Here is a 14,738-nt window from a genome sequence, read left to right as displayed (position 1 = left end):
TGCAGCCTGTAGCAGCTTGTGCCCGTGGATGATTCCAGTGACTTCACAGACTCTCCCCCCAGACATTCGTCATGGGAGCCCGGCTTCTAGGCACGGGGCCAGGCGCCAGCGCCTGCTGCGGGCACGGCAGTGGGCTGAGCGATCCCAGGCGGGCAGCCACCTGGCCCCCCGCCCTCTCTCAAGGCAGCACACGCTCCAGAGCCCCCCTGGGCTTCCAGAGAAATTTGTCGGCGCTGTTTAGAGGCAATGAGAGGCTCTCGGCTCCACGTGGAGCTGACACGGCCAGGCGTTGCCGGGCAGGCAGGCAGGCAAGAAGCCCGCGGCCCTGCTTCCGCAGCCAGGGCCCTTGTCTCCGGGATCCCCTCCTGGGGGCACAGCCCTGAAAGGTAACATGAGGCCCTGAGGGTCCACTGGGCCCCACCCTGCCGGTGTAGGCTGGGATGCCAGGGTCAAGGGGAGAGACCTACTCGGAGAGTCACTGTCAGCTTGGGAAGAGGAACTCAGGCCATCTCCAGAAACTCCAGGGAAGGAGAATACCATGCAGAGATCGTGGGGTGGGGCAGGGGGAGTGCAAAGGCCCTGAGGTGGAAGTGTGTCTGATGTGTTTAAGGAACACTGTCCATGTGACCAGAGCAGAATGAGTGAGAAGGGGAGCGGAGTGGGTGTTGCTGAGGACAGAGAGGGATCAGCCCAGATGGTGTGGGGCCCTGTGGACCCAGGAGAACTCTGACCCTGAGCTGAGGAGAGTGGTGATGGCTCTCACCCTCTGGCTGGGTTTGGGGGTGAGGGCAGGAGGGAGGCCACTGTGGGGATACCTGGGCACTGTGGTGGGGAGGGGGCGCGGTGGAGGTGGCCGGTGGCGAATGGAGTCCCCATTGATTTTGCGCCATGGAGTTTTTGCCCCATGTTGTCGCTCCTTCCACTTTCTGAAGATCTGATGTTTTTGCTCCCAGGCTGAAGGGCAGAATGTTGCCACGTGTGGCTCCTACACCGAGCCTGATCATTCCAGCCATGTGCAGGGACTGATTCAGCTCTCAAGCCCCTGCCAGACACCAGGCAGAGAAGGCCCCACAGAGTCCCCCCTGGGGGTATCTGGTGAGCAGCGTTTCCCAGGCTTTGGCCTCTGACTGCCTGTGGTCCAAGTCACAACTCCACCACTAACCAGCTGCGTGGTCTCCACCAGGCTCCTTAGTTTCTCTGAGGCTCAGTTTCCTCATCAGTTAAATGGAGGTGAAGATAGACCCTGTGGTCCAAGGCTCCAAGGATACACCCACACCATGGGTTTGAAGCAGCCAGCACAGGGCCTGAGACATAGCTGGCCCAAATACACCAGCTGCCTCTAGGTTCAGTTCTCATGTGTTATGTATTTGTCATGAATACTATTGTCGTTGAAAGTACAGGTTGTTAGTTAAACAGAGTGTCTCTTGGGCCAGACTGCCTGGCTTTGTATCCTGGTTCTATCTTCAACCAGTTGTATAATTTGGGGCGTTATTTAAAATCTCTCTGGGCCTCAGTTTCCCCACTTGGAACATAGAGTGGTACTTCTGCCTCATGGGATTGCTGGGGCACCCAAATAAATCGATGCCTCTGAGATGCTTGGAACAGGGCCTGGCTGTGTCCACAGGCTCAGCTCTGGCCACTGCCATCACTGCCACCTGCTCCGTCAGTGCTCTTCCTCCCAAGGGCAAAGGCAGGACTTTCCCGGTGATGTAGTGGGTAAGAGTCCACCTGCCAATGCAGGAGACGTGGGTTCTATCCCTGGTCTGGAAGGATTCCACGTGCTATGGGGCAACTAAGCTCATGCTCCACAGCTGCTGAGCCCCCATTCTAGAGCATGTGAGCCTCAAATACTGAAACCCAAGCACTCAGAGCCCATGCTCTACAAGAGAAGCCACCGCAACTAGAGAGTAGCCCACACTCACCGAAATTAGAGAAAACCTGTGCACAGCAACAAAGACTCAATGCAGCCAAAAGGTAATAAGGCAGGGGCACAGCTCCCTTAGCGCCTGTTGCCCGCCCGAGGCCACCCATCAGCCTCCCCAGGGATGAACAGACCAGAGCATGGCGCCCTCCCAGGCAGCTGTGCAGTTTCTTCATTCAGCCTACAGTTTTTCTGCTTTCACTCCCAACAAAATCTTAACTGCTCCCCCTGAGATACAGCACAGGTAACTGCCCAGTCTCTCTGGGGGAGAGTGGGGTGAGAGTATAGAGCAGAATGTCCCCTCCCCAGCCCTGGCTGAGCCCAGAGGCCGGGCATTTAGCCCCTGGATCCACCACATCCCTGTGTATCTGCAGCTCCAAGAGCACATTCCAGTGCCCAGGCGTACCCTGAGCACTTTGTGCGGATATGATCTCATGAGGCAAGTGTGTCGTTTCCTCGATTCTCAGAGGAGGAAACTGAGGCTCGTCGAGGGGAAGGGGCTCCAGCAAAGATCACTGCATGTCAGTCTGGGATTGGACCCCAGGTCAAGTAATCAGCGTGGTCCATGTTCTCATCTCCCGAGAGGTGCTGCCTCGTTTTTCAAGCTGAGGCTCGGGGAGGGCACCTGACCTTGCTTCAGAGAAAAGGTGTATTCACTCTGTTGATTGGCAGGTGGGGTAAGAACTCCACCCTGTATTTGGCACCTGGTGCAGCTCATGGTCCAAGGGGAGTGTGAGAAGGGGCGCCCATCTGAGTGGTCCAGGTCGAGATGCACGGCATATTCAGAATAGTTCTTTGTAGCCTTGCTGTGTGTGGGGGGCACCCGTTCATGCCTGAGGCTGGTAGAGGTTGAAAGCAGGGACAGTCGTGGGAATGCCTTTGGCTCCAAGCAGCAAGTCCCAGCTCAATTGGAGGAAGTCTGTTACCTCTGAGAACATGAAGTCCCACACTAGGGAGGGCCCCACAAATGGGGAATTTACTGACTCAAGGACTCAGGTTCTTTCCCTTTCTTTGTTCTGTCTCCATTGGCCTGCAGACTGGCTCCCCTCACAGTCTCAAAGTGACTGTCGAGATAGTCACCGTGTCAAATGGAAGAACAGGTGACATTTACTACAAGTGGTCTTTGTTGATTAGTTTTCTAGTAAAGAAACCTTCCTCAGAAGTCACCTAGCAGACAGTCCACACAAGCACCTGATGCTTCACTGTCCACAAGTAGATCACAGACCTACTGCTGACCCATCCCAGACAGGTGGCATCCACCATTCAGGATTGTGCCCTGGGCTGGGTGCCGGGTCACCTTCCTTGAGGATGAGTAGAACCAGCCTTCGTTTACAAGGTGACGGGGAGTAGGATGACACCCAGTGCCTGCCACAGGCTGAGGGAGCAAACCCATCCCAAATGGGGCAATGGATGGAGCCATCTGGCAGACACAGAGAAAGGGGTGGTGGTCTTTTTCTCTTCGTCTTATTATTTATTTTGGCCATGCAGGGTCTTTGTTGCAGCACACAGGCTTTCTCTAGTTGTGGCATGGGGCAGGGGCTCTCTAGTTGCAGTGTGTGGGCTTCTTGCAGGGCATGGGCTTAGTTGCCCTGTCGCATGTGAGATCTTAGCTCCCCAACTGGGGATTGAACCTGCATCCCCTGCACTGGGGGGCAGATTCTTAACCACTGGACCCACTCTTCCTTTTTTTTTCTTTATCATCTCTTGTTTGTTTGTTGTTGTTTTCTTTTTTTTCCAGCTCATAAAAGCTGAACATGCCTGATGACAGGGTAGAGAAATATGTGCTGTAGAAATATAAAAGCTAGGGTTAAAACCAGTTAGGATATATTCATAGAGTGGGCCACCTGCAGCCATTGAAGGGAGAGGGTTTTGTGTGGACTGACACGGAGAGAGCTCCAGGGCATCGTGTTAAGGTCAAAGCCAGGTGCAGAGCAAACTCATGATAGGCTGCCATTTATGTTAAAAAGGAAAATTGGGAAGCTACACACACACTGGGCTCTCTGTTGAAGAAGAAAAAAGGGGAAAAGTCAAGGTTGCCTCAAAGAAGGATACTGAGCTGTCAGATGGCACTTTCATTTCTACCCTGTGCTGTGTATGTGGTTTCATCTCCCCCATCATTACTGCTTCCAGAGATAAACAGTTAGTGTGCACTCTTCCGAAGATTTCTCTCCAAATCTGTACCAGCCCAGGTCTATCAAACATATTTTGACAGTTACCCAAAACAGGAAAAGCATTTTACATTACAGAACAGTGTGGACATCCTCAGTGAAGTTTCACAAAACCACTTACCCTTACCTCACATGAGGTACGCTGAGGTTTTTTACTCTAGTCTGTTTCTCCCCACCTCCTACCCCAAATAACAGTCAAGATCTAGTAAATTGATTTCATGGCCCACAGTTGGGAAAAAAACTATACATTTCCTTTTCATAAAAAAAAAAAAGACCCCCCCCCCCAAAAAAAAGCCCAATAAACATTCAACAACATATGTACATTTAAAAAAAGAAAAAGCATGCTTTGCATGATGCCTCATTTCCACTTCCTGTAGCTCAGGCATCTGTCTTCATCCATAAACAGAAGTTGACCTCATTCTTCACACTAGCTGCATAGTTTTTGATCATATGGATATGCTTGGACTGATCTAAGAATTCAGGCCATGTCCAGCTTTTTGTTGTTTACACACAGCATTGCAATGACCATCCTTGTATGTGCTGGCATGTCCTTGTGCAGGCTTTTCTGTGGCGTGGATTTCTGGGAGGTCAGATGCTAGACTGACACTACTCACATCTTTCAGTTCCACTCAGATAGTGTCTCCTCCTTGGGGAAGCCCTTGTGGCCTCCCCGGATAAAGTCCGATCCTGATGTTACGTGCCCCGTGACTCCCTGGACAACGCCTCCCCGGTGCGCAGCCTTGGACCTGTTGACAGATGTTGCTAGATTATAGAAAGTCTATGTAAGCCAGTCAGAGCTTGCATTTTAAAATCCATTCTGACAGTCTGCTTTAGGATTGGGATGTTTCAGTATTCACATTTAACGAAGTTACTGATGATAATTAGATTTGCATTTGCCATTTTGTGCTTTGTTTTCTATGTTTACTATCTTTCTCCTTTGTCCTTCCTTTACTTTTGCCTTTTGTGTTAAATTAGTTTTAGTACACCATTTGGATTCCTCTTAACTTTATAGTATGCATCTTATCAATGTATTTCAGATTAGTGCTAACTGAATACCATCAAAATATAGAAACTTTTCTCCAACAAAGCCCCATTCCTTTCCCTCTCCTTTGTGCTATTACTGTCATACATTCTACATCTGTATATGTTATAAACCAAATATAGTGTTATTGTTGCCTTATACAGCCTTACATGTAACTTTAGAAGTTAGAGAAGAAATAAGAAAACCTAAATATTCTATGCTGCTGTCCAACTCTTTGTGACCCCGTGTCTATAGCCCACCAGGCTCCTCTGTCCTTGGGATTTTTCCATGCAAGAATACTAGAGTGAGTTGCCATTTCCTTCTCCACAATATTCTATGAAGTCTTTTATTCTAACCCACAAACTTACCATCTTGGACCCTTCACTTCTCCATGTGAATTCAGGTCATCACCTGCAGTCATTTCCTTTCATCCCGAGGAATTATTACTTATTAGGCAGATGTGCTAGCAATGAATTCTCTGAGTCTGTTTATCTGGGGACATCTTTATCTTGCCTTCATCTATGAAGGGTAGTTTTGCTGGACATAGAAGTCTTGGTTGACGGTTTTTTCTCTCAGCACTTGAAAATACCACCCCATTCTTGGCAACCCACTCCAGTATCCTTGCCTGGAAAAATCTCATGAATACAGGAGTCTGGTGGGCTGCAGTCCATAGGGTCGCAAAGAGTCAGGCATGACTGAGCAACTAACACACACTTCCATTGGTTCAAATGACAGGTCAGCAGTTAATTGTACTGATTTCCTCTGTACATGATGAATCTTTTTTATCTTGGTGCATTTGGAGGTTTTGTCTTAGTGTTTGACTTTCACTTGTTTTTCTGGATGAAGTCTTTGTGCTTATCCTGGTGGGAATTTGTTGAGTTTCTTAGATGTATAGATGAATGTTTTTTTATCCAGTTTGAGACGCTTTTAGCCATTATTCCTTCAAACATTTCTTCTGCCCCTTTAACTTCTCCTTCTTGAACCTTCAGTGAGGTTCTCCAGTGGCAGAACTTGCTTGTTCATTGAGCTGGTCAGGGAGGTGGGAGGAACCCCAGGCTAAAACGTCAGATTCCCTCTGTTCTTACCCTGAAGTTCAGTTTTTCAAGAAAATAAACAATACTTGGATTGTTGCATGTCCTCGGTCAATTTCCAGAGTGCTGAAACGGTGTTTTGTTGATTTTGTGCTTGGTGGGGAGAGAATTTGCCAGTCTTCTCATTCAGCCATAGTCAGAAGTCCCACCCTTTAATTTTGCTCAATTGACCTTCAATAAGTTTTTATTAACTTGCACTCGAAGGACATTAATTTTCCCATTAAAGACCTCTTACTTGAAGTGAAATTAGAATTTTATTTTAAAATTTTAAAAGCTGATTTGCTTCAGTGGGGTCAGCAGTTGGGTCCCCAAGAGTTGGGTCCTAATTAACCACATGAGGTTCATTGTAGCATTAACTCCACAGGAATCCAGCATTTGGAATATCGAGCTGTGGTTTTAGATTAGATCAACTGGAGTGGTGTCTGATGTGTAAGAGTGCTCAAAAAATATTTGAGTGAAGAGACTATGTGGCAAGGCATAAGTTTAACAAAAATAAGTTACGGAACAATTTATTAGCACAGTCTCAGTTATATGGAAACATAATTTTCACACCCTTCAAAAAAAAAAAAAGGCTCCTGTTTTCCAGTTGTATACATATTTTTCTTTTTGTCCGTTTTTCTTTTTCTTCTTTTTTTATTTTAGCCATGCTGTGCTGCTTGTGGGATTTTAGTTCCCTGGCTGAGGACCAAACCCAGGGCCCCAGCAGTGAAAGTGAGTCCTAACCACGGACCACCAGGGAATCCCAACATGTGTGTTTTAACCATAGGAAAGGGTTAAGAAAGAAATACAGTGAACTGTAAACCATGGTTACCTCCAGAGATGGGTCGGCAGGACCCCCACCTTCAGCTAGGTTGTAGTGTAGGTGGTGCTCAGGATACAAGGAATCTCCGCGGGAGGGTGAAGAATCATTACCCACAGAGGGTGACTTTTTTAGATACCCATAGAGGTACCAACTGTGCTAGGAGGACATCCCTGGGAGGGGATGGGGGCTATGAAGGCAGCATTACGCTTTCTCCACATAGACATCTATGTATTAAAATTTTTCACAGCAGTGTCTCTCCTGTGTCAATGAACTTTTTGTTTGTTTGTTTCCCAAGAGTAAACTTAAACAGATTGACTTTTTGAAACGTGGGACAGAATTGTTTTACTTTTCTAATTTTTACATTGCAGCGACATGAGCTCACGGGCCGGCTACCCCGCTCAGGTTCACAAGACAGCCAGCACCGAGAGCCCGCGGCCCTCACAGCTGGCCCAGCCCAGCGCCTTCCAGCTCTCCACCTCTGTCCCCAAGTCCTTCTTCTCCAAGCAGCCCGTGCGCAACAAGCACCCCACAGGGTGGAAGAGGACAGACGAGCCCCCGCCACGGCCACTCCCCTTCACTGACCCAAAGAAGTAAGTGCCTGGGCACCTGGTAAGGCACCCCCAGAGCCAAGCTTGGCCTCTCAGGGCAGGGGGGAGGGTGACCCCTCGCTCCCTCATATGTCAGTCACCATGCCAGTCTACACACTGGGAAGACAACCTCGCACAGGCAGACAGGGTCCCTGCCCTCCAGGGGGCCATGCTGGCTGGGGAGACGGACAGCAAATAGGGTGACTAAGAAAAGTGTGCAGAGTCAGATGGTGGCTAGCATTGTGACACGTCTGGATGAAGAACGTTCCAGGCAGAGGGAACAGCAGCTGACAGACCCTGAGGCAGGAGCAGGCTTGGTCTGCGCGGGGAGGACCAGTGTGGCTGGGACCATGTGAGCACATGAGGTCAGAGGGGCAACGAGCACAGACCGTGGAGGGTTCTGTGGGCCCCAGGTAAGGGCCTGGGCGTCTGCTATAAGTCAGGGGGAGCCACAGAAAGGTCTGGAACAGGGGGACAGACCTAAGTTGGGTGTTTACGGAGGAGCCCCTGTGGTTGCATGTGGAGCATGGCCTGCAAGGGGCCAGGAGACCAGGGGGCTCCTGCTCTGATGGTCCAGGCAGGACACACGAGGTCTGGGGGGAAGAAGGAGGCAGCTTTAGGACAGATCTCTGAAATGGGAGCCAGCAGATTCCACTGGCAGATCAGATTTGGTGTAAGAGAAAGAGCAAGGTGGAAGGTGATGCCAGGTCTTTCAGCCTGGAGGATGGGCAGACTCTCCTTGAGCTGAGATAGGGACTGAGTGGGGAGCGGGCTCAGGGTTGGAACTGTAGAGTGAACTGTAAACCATGGTTCCCTCCAAGTGGGGAGCCCCAGAGCTGTGGCCTGGATGCTTACCCTTTTTTATTTTTTTGCTGCACTGGGTCTTGGTGGCTGCACGAGGGCTTTCTCTAGTCACAGTGAGCAGGCGCTACTCTCGCGGTGCACAGGCTTCTCGTTTCAGTGGCCTCCATAGTTGGAGCACAGGCTCTGTGGCACACGGGCTTCAGTAGTTGCAGCTTTCAGGCTCTAGAGTACAGGCTCAGTAACCCTGAGGCACATGGGATCTTCCCAGACCAGGGATCGAACCAGTGTCCCCTGCATTAGCAGGCGGATTCTTAGCCACCGGACCACCAGGGAAGCCCACAGAAGGATTACTGTTGTGATGCGCAGTACACGTGGCGGAGGCAGTCGGGTAAGGAGTCTGGAGCTCAAGGAGAGGTCAGGCTGGAGAGAGAGATGGGAGTATTGTCAGCATAAAGACTGGAGAGGAGGGGAGTGTAGGGCTCTGCCTGAGATCCCTCAGTGTTCATACGAGGAGGAGGAGCCAGTGAAGGAGGAGCCCAGACGAATGTGGGGTCTGGGAGCCCAGGGGTGACGACTGGGAGCAGTCAGGGAACCGAGCATGGGGTTGAGCCTCACAGAGGTGACTGGAGGATGCCAGAGAGAAGCCAGGGCAGAACAGGAGGCAGCTGGTTTGGGGCATTTTGCTCTGAAACCAAAAGGAGGAGAGGAGTGGTCAGTTAAAAAATGGTTCTTTGAATTTGGAGGTTTTATTTATTTTAATTTGGCTGTACTGCACAGCACGTGGGATCTTAGTTCCCCAACCTGGGATCGAACCACCCATGCCCCCTGCACTGAAAGTGTGGAGTCTTAACCACTGGACCACCAGGGAAGTGCCGATTTTTGAAGTTAGAGTACGATGATACTGAAAATTTATGCAGTACTCACCACATGCTAGTTTTGGTGCTGAGCTCTAGTCCATGAATTGATTCACTGAATCCACCTCAACAACCCTGCCATGAGTTGTTGTTCAATCAGTCATTCATTTCCAACTCTGCGACCCCATGGACTGCAGCACGCCAGGCTTCACCGTCTCGTGGAGTCTGTTCGAACTCAACTCCATGTCCATTGAGTCAGTAATGCCATCCAACCATCTCATCCTCTGCCACCTCCTTCTCATCCTGCCCTCAATCTTTCTGAGCATCAAGGTCTTTTCCAGTGAGTTGGCTCTTTGCATCTGGCAGCCAAAGTATCAGAGTTTCAGCTTCAGCGTCAGTCCTTCCAGTGAATATTCAGAATTTATTTCTTTTAGGATTGACTGGTTTGATCTCCTTGCAGTCCAAGGGACCCTCAAGAGTCTTCTCCAGCACCACAGTTGGAAAGCATCATCAGGTTCTTTGGTGCTCAGCCTTCTTTATGGTCCAACTCTCACGTCCATAACACGACTACTAGAAAAATCATTTCTAGTGATTCTTGACTAGACGGACCATTGTCGGCAAAGTGATATCTTTGCTATTTAATATGCTGTCTAGGTTTGTCATAGCTTTTCTTCCAAGGAGCAGGCATCTTTTAATTTCATGGCTGCAGTCACCGTCCTTGGTGCTCCATGAGGCGGACCTTTCATTTGCCCAGCTTTACTGCTGAGGCTCAGAGGCTCACAGCTGGGAAGGGGTGGAGAACCCAGAAAGGGGTCAGAACCCAGAAAGCCGTGCCCACGGCTCCTCTTCAGGTGGGGGGCCTGCCCTCCTCCGTCCTGTTCTCTGTAACGTCCTCTCTCATGACCTGGAGGGGGCTGTTCAGATGTGTGGTGACACAGAGCTCATAAGGAGAGAGGTGTCAGGAGACAGAAACAGGATCCCTGGAGAGGTGGGCGAGCGAGCAAGCCGAAAATCCAGTTCACGCTGCTCGCTGACAGCCAGGGGCCACTCTGCAAACTAGATTTTGATCCTCTCCTCCCCTGACTAAAACCTCCAGTGGCTTGCCCCGCTCCCAGAACTAATGATAAAGGCTTTTATTTCCTGAGTGCGTATATCATACCAGGCACTGGTGCACTGCGCGCTTTGCCCAGACTCTCACCTGGACCCCGCACAACATGCCCATCACCCCTCTGCCTTCATCTCCCATGCTCCCCCAGGCTTGCTCCACTCCACCCACCCGGCCTCTCCTGGCTCCTCGGTCGTGAGTCCCACCAAGAGCAGGCCGACCTCAGGGCCTTTGCAGTGGCTGTCACCAGTTCCCAGGATGCTCTTCCTCCACGTCTTATGGCCGAGGTGGGATTTCGGAGCTTGGTCTGGCCCCCTCCCCATTCTGGTCTCCCCAGCCTTCCGTCCCCGCTGCCGTCATTCCATCCCCGGTTTCCGTTCCACAGCCCGTTCCTGCACAGGAAAGCAGGTGACGGTCTTGGTCACAAGACACGTGTCACCTGACACTGTGTGGGTACTCCATCAGTGAGTGGAACGTCTGAGCCTCACATCACACTCCATCCTCACTGTAACCCCCTAACACACGGTAAGGCCCTCACTTTTCAGGGTGGCCAGAGGGTCCAGCCCTGCTGACCTCACTCTGTTCCTCCATGAGAGCAGGCCGCCCTGGCCTCCCCAGCATGTGTGCTGTTCCTTCTGCCTGGGTCCCCCCTGCCCCATCTGGCTCCGTCCTGCCCACCTGGAGTTTGCTCGGGCTGCCATTACAAAGCACTGAAGACCGGGGGGCTCAACAGCACAAGTGCCTTTCCTCGGAGCTCGGGAGGCTGGAGGTAGGAGCCAAGGTGGTGGCAGGGTTGGTTCTCTCCGCGAGCTGAGAGGAAGTGTCTGTACCACGCCTCTCTCCTGGCTCCTGGTTGATTCGCCGGCAATCTGTGGGGTTTCTTGGCATGTAGATACATCTGGATGTGTGTCTCTGTGTCCACATCTCCTGTTTTTATAAGGACAGCAGACATTAGATCAGGATCGATCTTAATTGCCTCGTTTTATCTTGATTGGGCTTCCCTGGTGGCTCAGATGGTAGAGAATCTGCCTTCAATGCAGGAGACCTGGGTTTGATCCCTGAATCAGAAAGATCTCCTAGAAAAGGGAATGGCAACCCACTCCAGTATTCATACCTGAAGAATCCCATGGACAGAGGAGCTGGCAGGCAACACAGTTCATGGAGTCACAAAAAGTCGGACACGACTGAGCGAGTAACACTTTTACTTTACCTTGATTACCTCTGGAAAGACACCATTTCCACATCAGGTTAAATTCTGAGATTCTAGAAGTTGGGACTTCAACATATCATTTGGAGGAGACCCATAACACCAACCCTCAGGTCTCACACAGAGCTGCCATCCTCAAAGAAACTCTTCCAAGCCCCATACCAGGCTCATCCGTCCCATGGACCCCACACTTCTTCCGCTGCTTGGCCTCTATCCAGAGCACATCACACAGTCATTTGCTAGAGATTCATTTCTTCCCTGTCAACCTGTTGGACTGAGGGTACTGGGAAACAGCAGCCCCTCCCTTTCCCACCATAAGATCCAAAGAAAGCTTTTTATGTATGTGTGTGCATTGCATAAAAATATGTATACTAAATATATAAAATACTGGGGGACACAGAATAGTTTCGTGGTTTCTTATATTTATTAATTTGGTTACAGATACATTTTTAAAATCACATGCTTTAAGTCATATGTTAACTTAGAATTAATGCTTTTGTCCACATGCTTTTAAGAAAGCTGCTTTAAAAAAAAAAAAAAAAGCTGCTTTATTCAAACTCTCCCCAAGCACTTTGGAAATGTCTTTGTCATTGTTAGAGACACTTCTGAGTCACCTAACCTAGTTTTCCAGAAAACATTGTCTTTACTTCCAGCTAAAGTATTTGAGGCTAAACATGTTTTTTTTAATCTGTGTATAATTCTGTTGCTGAAATTTTATCCCAAGGCATGAGAACTCATTTGCATAACTTATTTACCTAGTTTTACTGGTACCTCCCCTGCCAAGTGGGCTTCCCCAGTGGTGCAGTGGTAAAGAATCTGTCTGCCAGTGCAAGAGACGCAGGTTCAATCCCTGGGTCAGGTAGATCCCCTGAAGGAGGAAATGGCAACCCCCTCCAGTGTTCTTGCCTGGAGAACCCCCATGGACAGAGGAGCCTGGTGGGTCCATGGGGTTGAAAAGAGTCGGGCATGACTGAGCGACTAAGCACGCCCGCACACACACACCCCTGCGAAGTATTGTCATAAGCCCTTTACCTTTTTTAGCTCATTTAATCTTCACTACAAACAGTGAGGTGTAGGACTCTGTATCCCATTTTTCAGGTAAGAAAAATTGAGGTGCAGAATGGTTAAGTCAATTGCCCAAATTCACTCTGTTAAGGTTAGTCACTGCAGGTATCATGGTTGTTGGTTTTGTAACTTGTTACCATAGAGGTGACCACATATTTCTTTTAATATTTATCTTTATTTATTTACTTATTTGTCTGCCCCGGGCCTTAATGGCAGCACGCAGAACTTTTGATCTTTATTGTGCATGCAGAATCTTTAGTTGCCACATGTGGGATCTTAGTTCCCTGACCAGGGATCGAACCCAGGCCTTCTGCATTGGGAGCTCAGAGTCTTAGCCACTGGACCACCAGGGAAGTCCCATAGGTTACCCCTAATGTGAGTGTGTCTCCAGAGGAATAATCACCAAATCTGCCTCCTTTCTCATTGATTCTGGTCAGGAACCTCTAACACATCCCCAGAGGGCTATAAATGGCTGTGGCCAGCACAGGGGTGCTATCTTTCAGCCAGGCTGTGTGGGTAGGGCTTTACAGACCCCCCAGGTCCTCCCAATGACCCTATTTCTAGAGGAGGAAACTGATGCACAGTTAGAAATGTGTAGCCTGGGTCACCCGACTGGAAGTGGCAGAGCTGGGATTCATACCTAGAAAGAGAACTGGCTGGGCCGTCTCATCACGGGAAAGACTCAGGCAAGGCTCGATCCAAGGCTGGGACTCGCACCTTCTGAGGACTGACTTCTCGGAGGAAACAGTCGCCTGTATTGGGGCGCATGCTCCATTGCACGAAAAGCAGTCTGAGCTGGTGAAGGACGGGAAGAGCTGCACCCAGGGCAGTGAGGTGGAATCACCCCCTGCCCCGCACCCAGCCCCTCTGCCGCAGGCCCCGGTCAACCCTGCAGCTCCGCCTCAGGAGAGGGCTGCACAGCCCCGTTCCAACTGCTTTGTCGCAGGACCCTGAACTCACCGGCCTGCCTTCTCCCGACCAGGAGAGCAGCACGGTGTGCAGGTCGGGAAGGACTCCCTCGTTGGCCGCTCACCCCTCCCTCGCTCAGTTTTTCTCTCTTTAAACTGGCATGACATCCTCCCCACCTCCCCATTTCCTCAGGTAACCCCTTGAGGACCCCAGCACCAAGGTTGAGCTGCACAGGGCTGAGCAGGAGGCAGGGTGACTGGGTGGCCAGGCTGGGGCCCCACAGAGCAGGAGACGGAACCCGCAGCCATCAGCCCCCCTTCCTCAGCTGTCCAGGTCACCTCCTCAGCCCGGCTGAAAGGCTGGCATGTGGCGGCCCTGCTGGCCCTGGTCCCTTCAGACAGGGCCTGGTGAGGAGGAGGCATGCCCTAGGGAACAGCCTGCTTATTGCTTAAGGGGGAGCAGTGGTTGTGGCGGCTGAGCCCCCAGGTCACATCTGAGGACCCAGGCTCCAAACGTCCTCATCCATAAGAAGGGCAGTCTTGGAACTTCCCTGGTGGTCCTGTGGTGAGGACTCCCACTTCAACTGCAGGGGGCATGGGTTCAATCCCTGTTCGGGGAACTAAGATCCCATATACTGCATGGCGTCACCATACAGTGAAAAAAATATGAGCAGCCTGGAGCCTGAGCTCAGAGTGAGTGCTCGGGGCGAGCTTTGCTGCAGCTGCTGTTACTGCCACCGCAATCAGAAGCAGTCCCCCGAGTCAAGCCCAGGACCCAACTCTGCGGTGACTGTGTCAGAAGCTCTCGGGGCATCAGTCTCTTGCCAATAAAGGGAGGCAATGGCAGTGATGGCCGTGGGGAAGGAACGTAGCCCCGTGAGACACCCCAGCCCCAGAGTGGGGACCCACCCAGAGCCGCCATCAACCACGTCCCAGGCACACCGAGCACCGCGTTCATTCATCAAGAGCAAATCTCAGGCAGCTCAGAGCACCAGGCAGAGGGGGCTTCCGAGCATCCTCCACTCACCGTGCCTCGGTCCCCAGCCTCTAAAGGGGAGGACAGGGGTGCCTCCCTCCCTGAGGTGGCACAAGGAGTCATCGAGGCCTCGGGAAGGTCCCCTCAGCGCTGGCACTGGCATATAGCAGTTGACGTGTGGCCTGCAGGTGCCCTCCTTCCTCGAGTTTAGGGGCCCTGGGTTCAGTTC

At 51.0% G+C, this 14,738-nt stretch overlaps 1 protein-coding gene across 7 annotated transcripts in view; it reads left to right on the top strand.

Moving 5' to 3' along the window:
- SIPA1L3 (signal induced proliferation associated 1 like 3) overlaps positions 1–14,738 on the top strand; it is a 257,180-nt gene that overhangs the window by 221,196 nt on the left and 21,246 nt on the right. For all 7 annotated transcript variants that reach the window (XM_070450960.1, XM_070450959.1, XM_070450963.1 and 4 more), the window contains one exon: positions 7,372–7,593. In XM_070450960.1, coding sequence (XP_070307061.1) covers positions 7,372–7,593 — 222 coding nt within the window. The remainder of the gene's footprint in view (positions 1–7,371; positions 7,594–14,738) is intronic.

This window comes from Odocoileus virginianus, chromosome 20 (genome assembly GCF_023699985.2).
Source record: "Odocoileus virginianus isolate 20LAN1187 ecotype Illinois chromosome 20, Ovbor_1.2, whole genome shotgun sequence".
Taxonomy (NCBI): Eukaryota; Metazoa; Chordata; class Mammalia; order Artiodactyla; family Cervidae; genus Odocoileus; species Odocoileus virginianus.
Note: the sequence above shows the minus strand (reverse complement) of the source record. Positions and strands in the feature narration are given on the sequence as shown.